Source organism: Suhomyces tanzawaensis (genome assembly GCF_001661415.1).
Source record: "Suhomyces tanzawaensis NRRL Y-17324 unplaced genomic scaffold CANTAscaffold_1, whole genome shotgun sequence".
Taxonomy (NCBI): domain Eukaryota; kingdom Fungi; phylum Ascomycota; class Pichiomycetes; order Serinales; family Debaryomycetaceae; genus Suhomyces; species Suhomyces tanzawaensis.
In genome coordinates this window covers 1,829,295-1,842,461 of record NW_017963636.1, presented here as the reverse complement: position 1 = coordinate 1,842,461, position 13,167 = coordinate 1,829,295, and the positions used below count along the sequence as shown (strand labels likewise).

The 13,167-nt window shown below is 44.3% G+C and overlaps 5 protein-coding genes across 5 annotated transcripts; 2 read left to right on the top strand and 3 right to left on the bottom strand.

The window, feature by feature from the left end:
* Positions 1–739: 739 nt before the first annotated feature.
* SKI3 (SKI complex subunit tetratricopeptide repeat protein) lies at positions 740–5,026 on the bottom strand (the record flags this gene model as incomplete). The annotated part of the gene is made up of 2 exons (XM_020210802.1): positions 740–3,870; positions 3,925–5,026. The coding sequence occupies 2 exons, from the start codon at positions 5,024–5,026 to the stop codon at positions 740–742; spliced, it is 4,233 nt and encodes a 1,410-aa protein (XP_020067253.1).
* Positions 5,027–5,105: 79 nt separating this feature from the next.
* On the top strand, positions 5,106–7,065 carry CANTADRAFT_24782 (DNA-directed RNA polymerase III subunit). The gene has a single exon (XM_020207220.1). The coding sequence runs from the start codon at positions 5,148–5,150 to the stop codon at positions 6,987–6,989; it is 1,842 nt and encodes a 613-aa protein (XP_020067252.1). The 5' UTR covers positions 5,106–5,147; the 3' UTR covers positions 6,990–7,065.
* Positions 7,066–7,326: 261 nt separating this feature from the next.
* CANTADRAFT_46067 (uncharacterized protein) lies at positions 7,327–7,791 on the bottom strand (the record flags this gene model as incomplete). Its single annotated transcript, XM_020209287.1, has 1 exon — positions 7,327–7,791. The coding sequence occupies one exon, from the start codon at positions 7,789–7,791 to the stop codon at positions 7,327–7,329; it is 465 nt and encodes a 154-aa protein (XP_020067251.1).
* Positions 7,792–7,985: 194 nt separating this feature from the next.
* On the bottom strand, positions 7,986–10,433 carry APL4 (Apl4p; the record flags this gene model as incomplete). The annotated part of the gene is made up of 1 exon (XM_020208871.1): positions 7,986–10,433. The coding sequence occupies one exon, from the start codon at positions 10,431–10,433 to the stop codon at positions 7,986–7,988; it is 2,448 nt and encodes an 815-aa protein (XP_020067250.1).
* Positions 10,434–11,519: 1,086 nt separating this feature from the next.
* On the top strand, positions 11,520–12,557 carry CANTADRAFT_4158 (cyclophilin-like protein; the record flags this gene model as incomplete). The annotated part of the gene is made up of 1 exon (XM_020208870.1): positions 11,520–12,557. One exon carries the CDS (start codon positions 11,520–11,522, stop codon positions 12,555–12,557), a length of 1,038 nt encoding a protein of 345 aa, XP_020067249.1.
* Positions 12,558–13,167: the final 610 nt, after the last annotated feature.

The window sequence follows — 13,167 nt, the reverse complement described above, 5'->3', positions numbered from 1 at the left end:
CCAATTAAGTTTATTCAACAATATAAATTATTATGTAGAAATGATTATTGGAATAATGAGTTGCTAGGCTAGATAAATTACGTTCGATTGCGTTCAATGGTTTGCAATGGTATCCAAGGGCTGGTTTCCATCTTAACCAGTGGTCTCGCAAACGATTGGGTCAATCAATTCACCAAAACCTCTACTAAAATTTGTAGTCTGGCTCGTTGGAACAATCAAGTCCACACATATTAATATGGAGTCCAAGGATATGGATACCTTAATGACTCGTGTGATTCCCAGAGAGTAATCAATGATTTTTGCGCAGTACAATGACTAGATGACTTGACCACTAGTCTTGTTGTGACTGCTTTGGAGTCTTAACGACCTCCCAATGGTCTTCTAAATTCACGGCTGGTGTCTCAATGCGTGTCGACTCGTCTGGCTTCTCGCATTGGCTGGCGGCTCAGTGACCCTTTCTGCCACACCATTAACGATTTCTTACGATACAATCGCTGAAACTCCTATGCCCTCTCTCTTACAATTCTCATTCAGTGTATCAGGATTTGTCTTCGGAAGTAATTGAATCAATTTAACTAGTTTCTCTGAGTCTCTCTGTCAAGGCTGTATCTACTCTATACATGCCTGTCTACTCTCTGTCTCTTTTCTGGTTTGGATTATATGTATTTCTATTTAACCTCACCTCCAAACTTCTTCGCCTCAAATATTTTGCTCCACTTAAAACTCCCAAGCACTTCTCCTAGCTGGCCCAACTACCAAGTGCTTGCATGGTTTCCTCATCCCCTGGGCATATAAGCATACTCCGTTGGATTTCTCTTCTGTGCCCACTAGCCAAGTATGCCTTGCTCAACTGGGGAGCAGTCAACTTGGTCTCTCTCAAAGAAGCCACGCTCAACGCCATCTGACTGTTCAACTGCTGCCACACATTGAAGTCCGAGGGAAACATGATTGCGGCCTTCTGCCACTCTCTCAGTTTCACTTCGAGATGCTTGTTGATCTCGATCAACATTTTGGGCACAGAACGATAGGCGTCCTCACGGACCTCCTCCAAAGACAATCCCTCAAGCTCCTCCTTGATGGCCACGAAATAGTCCTCCAAGCCGTCGGCCAACGAGATTGCTCCAAGGGTGAGCACCACGATCAACGAAGAGCCGTTTTCCTCGATGAATGCAAACAACTGGTCTAGAGCAGCTTGCTTGGTCTCTTCGGTGCCATGCGCATAGAGGATCTGGGCAATCAAGGTGATGAGCCTCTTGGATTGGCCGTGTGATTCAAGGATAACCTTCAAGTGCTCCAACGACTCGTCAAACTCGTTGCTGAAAAACAATGCCAAGCCAATGACAACTCGAGAGGACAACACTACCAAATCGAACTGCTCGTCTTCAGAGCTATTAATCAAATCGAGGGCAAGTTGAGCATTTTCCAACGCTTTCTCGTACTTGCCTAACCCAAGATAAATTCTGGATAACTGGGTTTTGGCTCCCACGTATTTCTTGAAGGTGACCTCGCTTTCGGTTCGGTCGTAGTCCTTTTCCAAGATCTGACAGAGCCTCTCTCCAATCTCAATGGACATGTCAAAGTTCTTACATCTCTCACTGATTGTCAATGCTATCTGCAATCCTGACACATCATTAGGTGCAAACTTAAGATATTGTTGCATTGCAAAGTTTGCAACACTGTACTCCTGAGCAGACTCAATATCCCTGGGATCAGAGCCCTGTCCACGCTTGTTGATGATGGAGACACCATACAATAACTGGGCCAAGGGACTTCTACCATTGGATAACACGAAAGCATGGGTAAATAACCGTGCAGCCTGTTCTTCATCGTTCGAGGCTTCTGCTGCCAAAGCATGTCCTAACCACGACTTGGATTCCTGAGGTGCCACCGATTGAGCTCTCAAGAATGCATCTTGGGCCAATTCTGAGTCTCCGTATCTGAGGTATAATGCAGCCAAATTAGTCCAGATACCTGCATCTCTGGATTCCAACGATATTCCTTTAATAAAACAATGCTGAGAAATATGTGGGTTCAGCGATACATAAGCATTACCCAAACCAACCCAGAAGGCAGAATTGTTACCCTCCAATTGAATAGCATTCTTAAAGAACTTAACGGAGTAATCTCTATGGGTTGTATTATCGGTATAATTGTAAGACTCCAAATATGCCAATCCAAGGTTATATATAGCAACAGACTTCAAGTACTTACTCACCTTGGATGGCAAGTACTTGAGACCCAATTTTTGTGTCAAGATAATGAACGAACAAATTGCTTCTGTCGTTTGTCCCAGTTCAAATAGATCAAGGGCATCCTTAAAGGTTACACTGTCCAAACGCAATGCTTCTCTAGCAAGGTCATTTAGATTATTCTCAAGGTCTACCTCCTCGAAAAGCTGTTTCAAGGCCTCAATTGGAAACAAATCCATCTTTTCTTGTATCACCAAAAACAACTTCAATGATTCTCCAAAACTCTTCCAAAGTTTTGGACTTTCTGGGTTGACTTTAAATGTCAACTTGATATATTCAAGAGCCTTCAAATTTGATTGGACAGATCTACCAAAAAACCCTCCAAGCACTAATCTCTTTGAGTTCTCAATATAAGATTCATATAAACCAATCAAGATACACTCTTCTTCTGGCTTTTTGTTAAGTGCTTGTCCGAGGTAGTATAACCCTTCATTGAACTCACCCATTTGTGAAACTATAGTTCCTAGCATATATTCAATCACCCATTGATTTTCGTCATCCTGGTCATTAATTGTTATCAAATGGCGGAAAACCTTAGCCGCAGCATCCAAACGACCACAGTTCATATATGCTTCGCCTAATCCAATCCAACACTGAATGTCAATAGCGGCCATTCTTAATGCTGTCTGGAACCATTCAATAGCCTTTGGATCATCCTGCTTGTTCAAAGCAGCGCATCCCAACACCCTGTAGGCCCAAGCTTTATCAGAGTCCTTGTATTTCTCGGAAAGCAAAATTCTCCTTGCATTTTCTGAAGTCACGAGACGGTTACACAAGATTTCTGCAACTTCCCATTCATTCTTGGAAGTCAAGTCATCAACAAGGTATTTGGCAGCCACAATCTCGGAAACATCCAATTCAAATGCTTTGTAGAAGCACTTGTGGGCACGGGGTTTGTCGTCGTAATGCTCCTGGAAGATTACACCCAAAAGAGTGTAGGAAGGGGCAAAATTTTGTGAGTCTTTCAACGATTGAATCAAATAATTGTATGCTTCGGTAATATAATCAATTTCAGGGTTCTTCTGGTCGAGGAGACTGCTTGATAACCTCCAATATATTAATGCACGAATCTCTCCGCTATACAAATCTTGACCTTTGACCTCCGCGAGGCATTTGAGTAATAGTTCTCTACCCTTTTCATGATCTCCCAATTTAATCAAGCACCAACTGTACTCTCTCGATGCCTGCTGATTTTCTGGATCCCTGGATGTGACCTCTTCCAAGAGTCCCTTTGCTTTCTCCAATTCTCCTTTCTCTATCGATATCAAACCAATTCCAATCATGGCCTGAGAGTTGCTAGGATCTGTGGTGAGAATTCTTTCATATAATTCCAAAGCTCTAGGAAAGTTTTTGGGTGCCTCGTAGTAAGTATAGGTGATAGCCAAAGAGCACAACGCAGACTCCTTGGTCCTCTTCAAGTCAAGCCCAATATTTCTTTGCATGTCGGCCAAGATCTTGATTAGCTCCCGACATTTTTGAGATCCCTCGAAGTATTCTCGAGCATGGATGTAATATTCACATACTATTCTGTTCACCAAGAGAGAGTCGGACGACTTCTTCAAACCTTCCAACATCAAAGACAAGACTTCACCAGGAAGGAGAGAGTCCGACTTATTTTCATCTTCCACTAAAAGTTTCTTTTCTTCAAGAACTAGTTCATCGTTGGAACTAACACTCGACTGAGGAGAGCTATTTGCTGAAGGAGTCTCTGCTTCTTTGTCGGAGGTAACTACTTCCTTTGGGCTTTTTCTAGATCTGTTTCCTCTTCTGCCCAGTTTTTTTGGTTTTTCCATGGCTTTCACCACCCGTTCCTTGTCGAATGTAGAGATATCACTCATCAAGTATGCATGTAAAACGACGCTCAATCCCTGGTTGGGGAAATTTTGTAAGTACTGGATGACTTTCTCGAAGTCCAACTCTTTCAAAGACTTCATGTCCAACCAGTCGAAGTACAAGTTCCAGCAGAACAAACTTTTGGAGCCGATCAAAAGCATTCCGTCAATCATCTCCTTGATTTCGTCGACCAACTGGGCCTTTTCCGGGCACACCTGCAAGAGATTGTACTTATACTTCAAGTAGTCCTCTTCGAACTGTCTTCTGACATTGTCGTCGTTGCTGACGTTCAAGATCAAGTCGTACAAACGGTCCAAGTCGGAGTTTTGGTAGATGGAGTAACTGATGCTATTGAGGTGATTCTTGCCGTCTTGCGTCAAGACCCTACCAAACTTGACCCTTTCCTTCGATATGCGTACAGATATCTCGCTGTCGACCTTCCTCCTTTCCAAGTTGATTAACGTTTTGATGTTGCTCTCGGCACGGCCAAGGTTGCCTCCCACCAACTCTCCGAGTGGTGTTCCAGGGAGAATTGCCCTCAAGTACGTCTCAAGAAGCTCGTTGTCCGACTTGTATTGCTTGAAATCGAGCCAATTCGTCAAGTCCTTCAACGAATCAGCTATGCCTATGCCCTGATCGACCTGGACTTTGATGAGACTGGTGAACACCTCAAAAACCAACAGATAGTCCTTGGAGTTCCTGACCAGCTGGAAGTATCCCTTCCAACCAAGAAGATTCTCAGGCTCCAACTTGGTGGCCTTCGAAAACGAAGTAATTGCCTTCGACACATCATCGAGCAATTGGTACGCCTTGCCCTGGAAAATGTAGGCATAGTAGTTTTTGGCGTCCTCTGCGAGCACGTCCTGGACGTAGTAGAGAGCCGACTCGGGGTCGTTCTCTGCAATGGCGCTCTTAGCAGCCTTGAGGTTTTGCTTAAGAGACATTGGTGGGTGTAGCGAGATCGATCACTGGCGTTAACTGGTGGTTTGAGATCACGTGGTGTGTGGTCACATGACAGACACTACTCATCACAAAAATTTACGTCGCTGGTGGTCGGTGTCCACCATGTCCGAAATCCTAGAAGTGTCCAAGACACAGTCGCCCAAGTCGTACCTCTTCGCGACAATAGTGAAGTCCCACTTGGGCGAAATCGCCTCGATCATCGTATCCATCTTGATCTCATGTGAAAGATTGTCCGCAAAAGACATAGCGAGAAGAACCAAACTTAACATCAAGATCGTCAAGAAGGCGCTCGTCTCGCTCATCCAGTTGAACTGCATGTTCTACTGGAAGGATGAGTCGTCCAAGGACATTTTTTACAGCTTCAACGAAGAGGGAGTGTTGAATTTGTTGTACAGTGGAGAAATCATCCAGACCATCAAGAACCTTTACGGGGAACCAACCGCGGAAATCGTGCAGAACTTGCTCCTCAACGGAAGCGTGAGAATTGAGGACTATTTGGAGGGCAAGGACGAGGAAGAAAAGATCAATAAACAGAACTTGTTGATCCGCTTGGTGAAAGACCAATGGATCGTGGAGCTTAGGCCGATCAACTTTAGCCCCATCAACGACTTATGGAACAAGTGGTTCAAGGAAATCTCCAAAAACACCCCCAGACTGTCTACCACCTCGGAGGTCAAGCGTGTCAATGAAATTAAAGAAAAGACCAAGAAAAAATTGGTGGATTTGTTAGATTCACGCGAGGGCGAATCGCCTGATGCCAGGAGGGATATATACGTGTTGAAAAATGGATACAAGCTCTTGAGAGCCGATTTGTTGGTGAAATTCAATTTTAAGCGCTTCCAAAAGCACCAAAGAACCAATTTCCTCGTGGGCCTCTGTCGCTCACGCATAGGGCTCATATCTTCCAGAATCTACCAAATATGCTTGAATCTTATCGAGTCGTCATCTCCTGACTTGGAATACGAGCTCTTCAAAATTTCAAATTTCATTGTGGAACCCCTGGAGAAGGAAAGCTTTTTGAGCGGCATGGAAAACAAATTAGTGGATGACAAGAAAATCGTTTTCAGCATCAATGATTTGAAAAGATTAATACCTGACGATTTGGATTTGAAGAACTCAATCTTGCCTGCCAATGGGCTTAATAAAAGAAAGATGAGCGAAGCAGAGGAAGATAACAAAAGAGTAAAATTGGAAAGTGGTACAACTGACGATATTCTTGCAGAAGCCTTAACGTTAGATGGACAAGATATGCTTCCCACTAACTTCGAAGCAGCTTTCGAAGGAGCACCCCTCTTTAACTTCGATCCAAGCACCGCCAACCAAGACGAATCTATACTCGTCCAGCATTTGAAACTTCTCAGCTCATCCACAGGAATTCAATTTGTAATCGAAACCACTCCCGGATCATACACTGTGCCTTTTTATGCACTCCAAAAACACATCAAAACCTTCAATTTCGAATCACTCGTAAAAACCACCATTGGTAACAATGGATTCAGAATTTTGAGATGCCTCAAAACTCTCAAACTCGGTGACGAAAAATCGATTTCCAATGCCGTTCTCTTGAAGGAAAAAACGGTCAGAAATGAGCTCTACAAACTCTTCAATTTGAACATGATTGAAATACAAGAAGTCCCAAGAAGTAATGATAGAGCAGCATCCAAGACATTTTATCTTTTCCGTCACAAGGAGGACTTCTCCTACAGTTTTTTGCGCAATTCATTGATGTTCACCATGGGCAAAATCTTGACCAACGTCGAGAACTTCAAAGAGGACCACAAGATATTGTTGGAGAAATGTGAAAGAGAGGATGTCAAGGGGAAGGAAGAAGAGTTGTTGTTGGACAGTGAGTTGAAGGTCTTACGAGACTTGCAAGTCCGGGAGGTCAAAAGTTTGGCCCGTTTTAATAGAATCAAGGCCATGGTTGATGTGTATTCCATGTAACGGGTCTTGTGAATAAGCAATTGTCATAATAGTCATAGTCTACTTGTAACTTCTAGATAATTAATGGTTATAAGAGTCATCACATACTTGTAGGTTTTAGGTTATTCATTGCCATAATCTCATGATCTAAACGATTTATTGTTACGATAGTCGTCACATGCTTGTGGCTTGTAAACTCATTGGCATAACGTAACTATCTACTTGTAACATATCTCCAAATTTAGTCGTTACAATTCATCATCTACTTACTATAAACTAATACGTAGCTCGTTGAAAGATACACCATCATATCGAAAGGCTCTACCCGCCACAAAGCACGTCTGCAGCCACCGTAAACCTACTCATCGTCGTCAGCAGGCTTGTCCTTTCTGGAATAAGTTTGCGGAATATCAACAACTGGCTTGGCGCCAGTTAAGCCAAACTTATCGATCGTCACCGCTGCAGTACTAGTCTGTGGTACATCGTCAATAAAATTGCTTGATTTGACCACCAAGGCCGGCCAGACAAGCAAAATGGCACCAATAGCAGCTAGCGCACCAAATGCTTTGGGTATTTCCTGTTTGTATGAGTTGTATGCGCTGGAAAATGTAGGAAACAATCTTTTGCCAGCAGTTCCATTGGTGATACCGGCAGAGGCGTGAGGGTGAGGCTTGTAACCAGAAGTCTTTGGGGTTTCTTCGAGTTTATGATCCTTGAATCTGTTTCCCTTAATTTCTCCTGCTTCGACGTCAGAGGCGAATCTTCTTGCGATTGGGGCTCTTGTTTGGGGGAGAATTCTTCTTGATACGACTCGTGGTAACATTTTTGCTTAATAGAAGACTAGTTGGTGTGGGGGCAGTCTTATATAGTATGGTGAGTTGCTTTTCGCAACCATTATTACGTAATACTATACGTAATAGAGCAACTCACCCTCCGCCATTCGCTCATGACCTATCCTTGTCTACACGTATCAGGTGACCTATCAGTACGGTTGCATCATTATGGTATCACCTACCTCTATAAAGTTTGGCTGAAGCCAGCAAAATCAAATTGATCTTCTTGGACTTGTCCATCCAACGAGTATTTAACCTTGACTCTCAACTTGATTTTGGCACCCTCCTTTCCAGCTAGTTTCAATACTTGGTAGATTGATGGCCCCCCAGGGGTAATCGAATCGCCGCCAGATGTGGAAGAAATGGATAATTTTTGTGTTTTTGGCACCGCAATGAGCAATTGCAAGTGCTCAATGACCGATGAAGCATTGGAGTCCACCTGTGCTTCTATCAATGCTTGGCCATTCTGTGTGAACGATTTAGGAGTGAAGGAGACCTTAATGTTGTCGTTGTTGAATGCAGGAATGGCTGTAGCACTGGAAGACTTGGGTGGAGGAGCAGGAACAGATGGAGCAGTGTCAAACAAGTCAAGAATTGCTGAGTTCTTGGTTTGGGATGCTGCAGCAGGTGTGCTGCCATTATTGCCAAAGATATCCGATAACAAATCAGACTGATTTTGAGTAGTTGAAGCCCCAGGGGCATTGCCACCATCATCCATCAAATCGAGTAGCAAATCTTCTGTAGTAGAAGTACCAGCAGATCCGTGGCTAGAAGAAGATTTGGTCTTCTTGTTGGAGGAGTTGTTCAATGATAAAGACTCTCTTTCCTTGACAGGAGGAGCTGGCATTCTTGCCAACAAACCTTTCTTCAATTTGGCATCCTGGGCAAAGATCTCTTGGTACTCCACTGCTCTTATCTGAATTTCCAAATTGCTATCGTAGGTTCTGGAATTCAACATCAATCTCAATTTCTCAATTGATTGTGAATCCTTGAACTTAATAGACAATTTCAAGATGGATGTCAAAATGTATGAGATCAACTGTACATTCTCATTTTCTGAGTATGTAGAATTGTTGATTAGATCGTCAATAAGTTGAAGAATTTTCTTTTCATCGACGAGCACTTGTTTCCCATTGACTTCGATGTTAGAACCCAAAACAATGTCACCATACTCTCCGACCGCCCAAATGGTGATTAATGACAAACTAAATTGAGACATGTCTTCGAGACAAGATGACAACAACTTTGTGACTGCGTGCTTTTTCAATTCCCCGTCGTTACATTGAAGGATGAGTGCCAAGATGTTTGACAGGATATCGGAAGTGACGTAATTTCCTGCTACCTTCAACATTCTAATAAGAGTATCAAAATGCCATTTGTCATTAGGTGAGTATTTGCTTGCCGCAATAACCAATTGAGATGTAGCGTAAGGTTTTAATTCGCTGTCTGCGCTTCCTTCCAAGAAAACCAAGATTTCCCTAGCCAAAACTCTGATGTTTTGGTCGTTCAAGATTGCAAACGAAAGTTCCAAAGCTCTTCTTCTGATGGAAATGTCTCCATCGGATAAACAGCTGACTATGGTAGATCTATGTCTTTGAACAGCCAAAGGTTCTATGTTAATCACGCTGAGCAAAGTATCGAGAGCAACGTATCTGGTATTGTTATCCTTGGTCGACAAAAACTTACCCAAGATATTCACACCCAAGATTTTCAAGGATTGGTCCGATTGAATCGCAAAAATGGACTTGACACATTCATACAAAATGGCATGGGCAGCATTCTTGCCGCTTTCAAGGTTGGAGGCCACCTGTGTCAAGATATCGTTGACCTGCTCCAAATATTCTGCGGGGCATTGTTCGTCGGTAGCCAAGATACGCAAGGTAGACAATAACGACACTTGAAGGAACGGATCGGTGGTGCCCATCACGTCGTAGTCAGGCATGTACCCACTGGTGGTGACTCTCTTCAAGTGGGCAACTATGCTTGGGATCGTCTTGATCAACGCAGGTCTGTTCTCTTCGCTGGCGTAGTACAACGACTGGATCAACTTGGACGCACCCAACAATGGAGCAGGCTGCTTGTCGCTGATTAGCTGGGGAATCTTCTGCAAGAAGAACTCCGACAAATCAGGATCCTTTTCCACCAATTTGGCTGCCACGATACACGCTTTCTTTCTCAAGTAGGTATTGTTGGTGGTGATGATTTTCTCGACGTTGGTGTAGAGATCCCGTGCCAATTCGGGAGACGCGATGTTTCCCAAGCAGCACAATGCAAGCCCCACGATAAACGCGTTGGGGTGTTGCATATCGTTGTCCAACGAGTTGGTCAATAACGTCAACACTTCTTGATTCTCGTCCAAAAACAACATGGTGGCCAAGTAGCCCAACCTTTTGTCGGCAAATCTGGGCGATGCCAACACCTTGAGGCACTCTACCTGTCCGAAATGGGTCTTCTCTCCCATGATGTAGAGGTATAACAACTTGGAGATGTTGATTCTGCGGGTGGTTTGATCCAAGGTAGCATCACGAAAGGAGGTTCTGATGGCGGCGGATTCTTTTCTGACGACAGCCCTCTCGTCGGCGATGGTCTTGGCCTTCCGCACGGCCTTGATGAATGACTTTAAGGAACCCATTGGGAATGGAGGTGGAGTTGGGGCGGTGAAATCGTGTTATTTTGGATGGAGTGCGGTCGTGCGCGCACCGTGTCCAGTAGACCTGTCCAACCCGGAGAGATCGAAGGGAGGGTATCCTTATGGACAAGCTACCAGGTAGGGATGAGATGAGTAATGGTGGGAAGAGGAGAAAAGTGGCTGCGGTTCTACGCTCTTTTTGTTTTGCTGCACACAGGGCTTTTCGCAAACTCTTTTATACAAGTGAAATAATTATAGTTCAAGATGTCAATTATTTGATATCTTCATATTATTAATAACCCACCTGTAAGGTTGGAGGATCCTTCTTTAGATTGACTCTTCAATGATCTTCCTTCCGGGAATATTATTTCTAATCTCGATTGACACAGAATTTTGCATACTTGGTACGCTTAGCTCTGATATCGCTGTCAGACATAAATAGATTCGTACTCATTTTGTCTTCAAAGTATTCTAGAAAGGATACTTTGGCCCCATAATCGGATGATGATTCGAGTCTCGGTGTTACAAACAGTAGAATGCCGTTATGCTATTTTAATGATCGGATCGATTACTGGCTGAAAAGTGATGGCATAATTAATTGGGTATGTGTTGATTATACCAGCTAGTACCCATTTCTCTGCTGAATTGTTATATGCGATCAGATACTATGATTGTTGATTCTAGGAAGATAGCTGGGTATTGGGACAATCCGTTATAATCTTGGGTATGCATTTCGAGCGTACTTACAGTCGACGTTTTGCTACTGATGAATAATTGAAAGAGAGACATAAGTAACTGCTTAAAAATGTCCCAATCCACTTACCAGCCAACTAGTGTCAGTTCTGTGCTTCTGCCACCAACTCCTGTCGTTATCCTGTTAAGAGGGGTGGTGAATCCGATGACTCTACAGTATCACTACAATAGACAGTTGAAACCACAGCAAATACCCATAAGACAGCTGTTTCCGTATTCCCATAACACCTACTCAAATTCGATCAAACTTACCCACATCCAGTAAACCCTCTCTAACGCGAACTCATCGAACATCACCAAATCACGACTTCTCCACAACCTCTTCCACTCATCACCATGTCGGAACCTGCCACGACAGCATCCCTCACCATCACCACTACCAAAGGAGAGATCCAGCTCGAGTTGTGGGCCAAAGAGGTGCCCGAAACATCGAGACAATTTCTCCAGAATTGCATCGACAAGAAGTACCACAACCAGCCATTTGGCACCATCACCTCGGACCTTGTGCAAACCACCCTGAGCCTGGTCAGCTACCATCTCCGTAACGAGTACCACAGCAGAATCAGGTTCAAAAAGGGCCTGCTAGCAGCGGCTCGAGAGAACGAGAATGCCAACCACAACCACAGTGTGGACGAGTTCTTCATCACCTTGAAGCAGGTACCGTTCCACAACCGCTACATCGTGTTTGGACGCGTGGTAGGCGAGTCCATCTACAATGTTGTCAAAATTGGTGATTCCGATATGGGAGAATCTGGTCCGTTGTATCCTGCCATCATCACCGATGTGGTGGTTCACGAAAGCTACTTCGACTTGATCCCCAGTGTCTCTGCTGTGGTTGAGGAGGCTGAAGAGCCGCCAAAGAAGAAGCCAAAGAAGACGGTACTGGTGAAATTAGCATTTGAAGAGGACGAAGACGATGAAGAAGACAGCCACGCTAGCTTCAAGATGAAATCAGCCCACGAAGTACTCAACGACAAAAGGCTCTCGAGAACCGCAGTAGTCCCAGAGGGCACAATTGAAGAGAAGGCCACTCAGGACAAGAACAAGGACGAAGGAAAACTACCTGAAGTTGACAACGAAAAAGGCACATTGCCTTCCCACAAAGAAGCTATTAACCCTGACAACGCCAAATACAGCCAAGACATTACCACCATTATCCTGGACAAGCAAGAAGTATCGGAAATTGGGCCATCCGACGAAAAGTCCCAAGCCAAGACCTCCCAGCCAGCGCAGTTGGCACAGCCAAGTCCCGACACCAAGAAGCTCAAGCCTTCCAGAGAGCCATATTTGGACTCGGACTACGACTCCAACTTGGATCTCTCGGGAGACGAACACGACAGTGAGGCCATACACAAGCACCGGTTTGGAAGATAGAATGCGATACTACGAATTATCTCCTACAAATTAGCCCTAGCCAGGTCCTTCCCGTGCTGCCCGGTATCTGACGTCCCCATGGCCAATAGTTACGACTCTTGCTGATGCAAAATATAGCAGAATCTACCACTTTCCGGGAATAGTGTGGAATTTACCACATAAACCAGCACTAGCGTGGAATTGAATAATATAGCATAGCATGGAATTCAGTCTGCCACATAATTCTGGATAGATGACCCAGTCAGTGCTTCTGGACGAATGGCACTCCGCAGATACGCCCCACTTGCATCTCGCACTAGAAGACGGTCCAGACACAAATTCTAGAACGGACAGTTAGGCCAAACTGGCCACAGTCTCTGGGAAGCTTGCTCTACAATTGAATTGGTCAGCTAAAGCTTCTTTCGAGGTGGAGCCTGGTTATCTTTGGAGCAATTCATGGCGGAGTTTTTGCAATGGATCCTTCTCTCCGAACACTCAGCCTTCATTTGCCAACGTAAACGGTCCGGTAGCATCTGGCTCGCCGTTTAGCACTCGTAATTAATTCAATTAATTTTAATTAAGCAACCCCACAGATTTGGTCCTGATCGCATGTGCTGGATAGTTGTAGGTC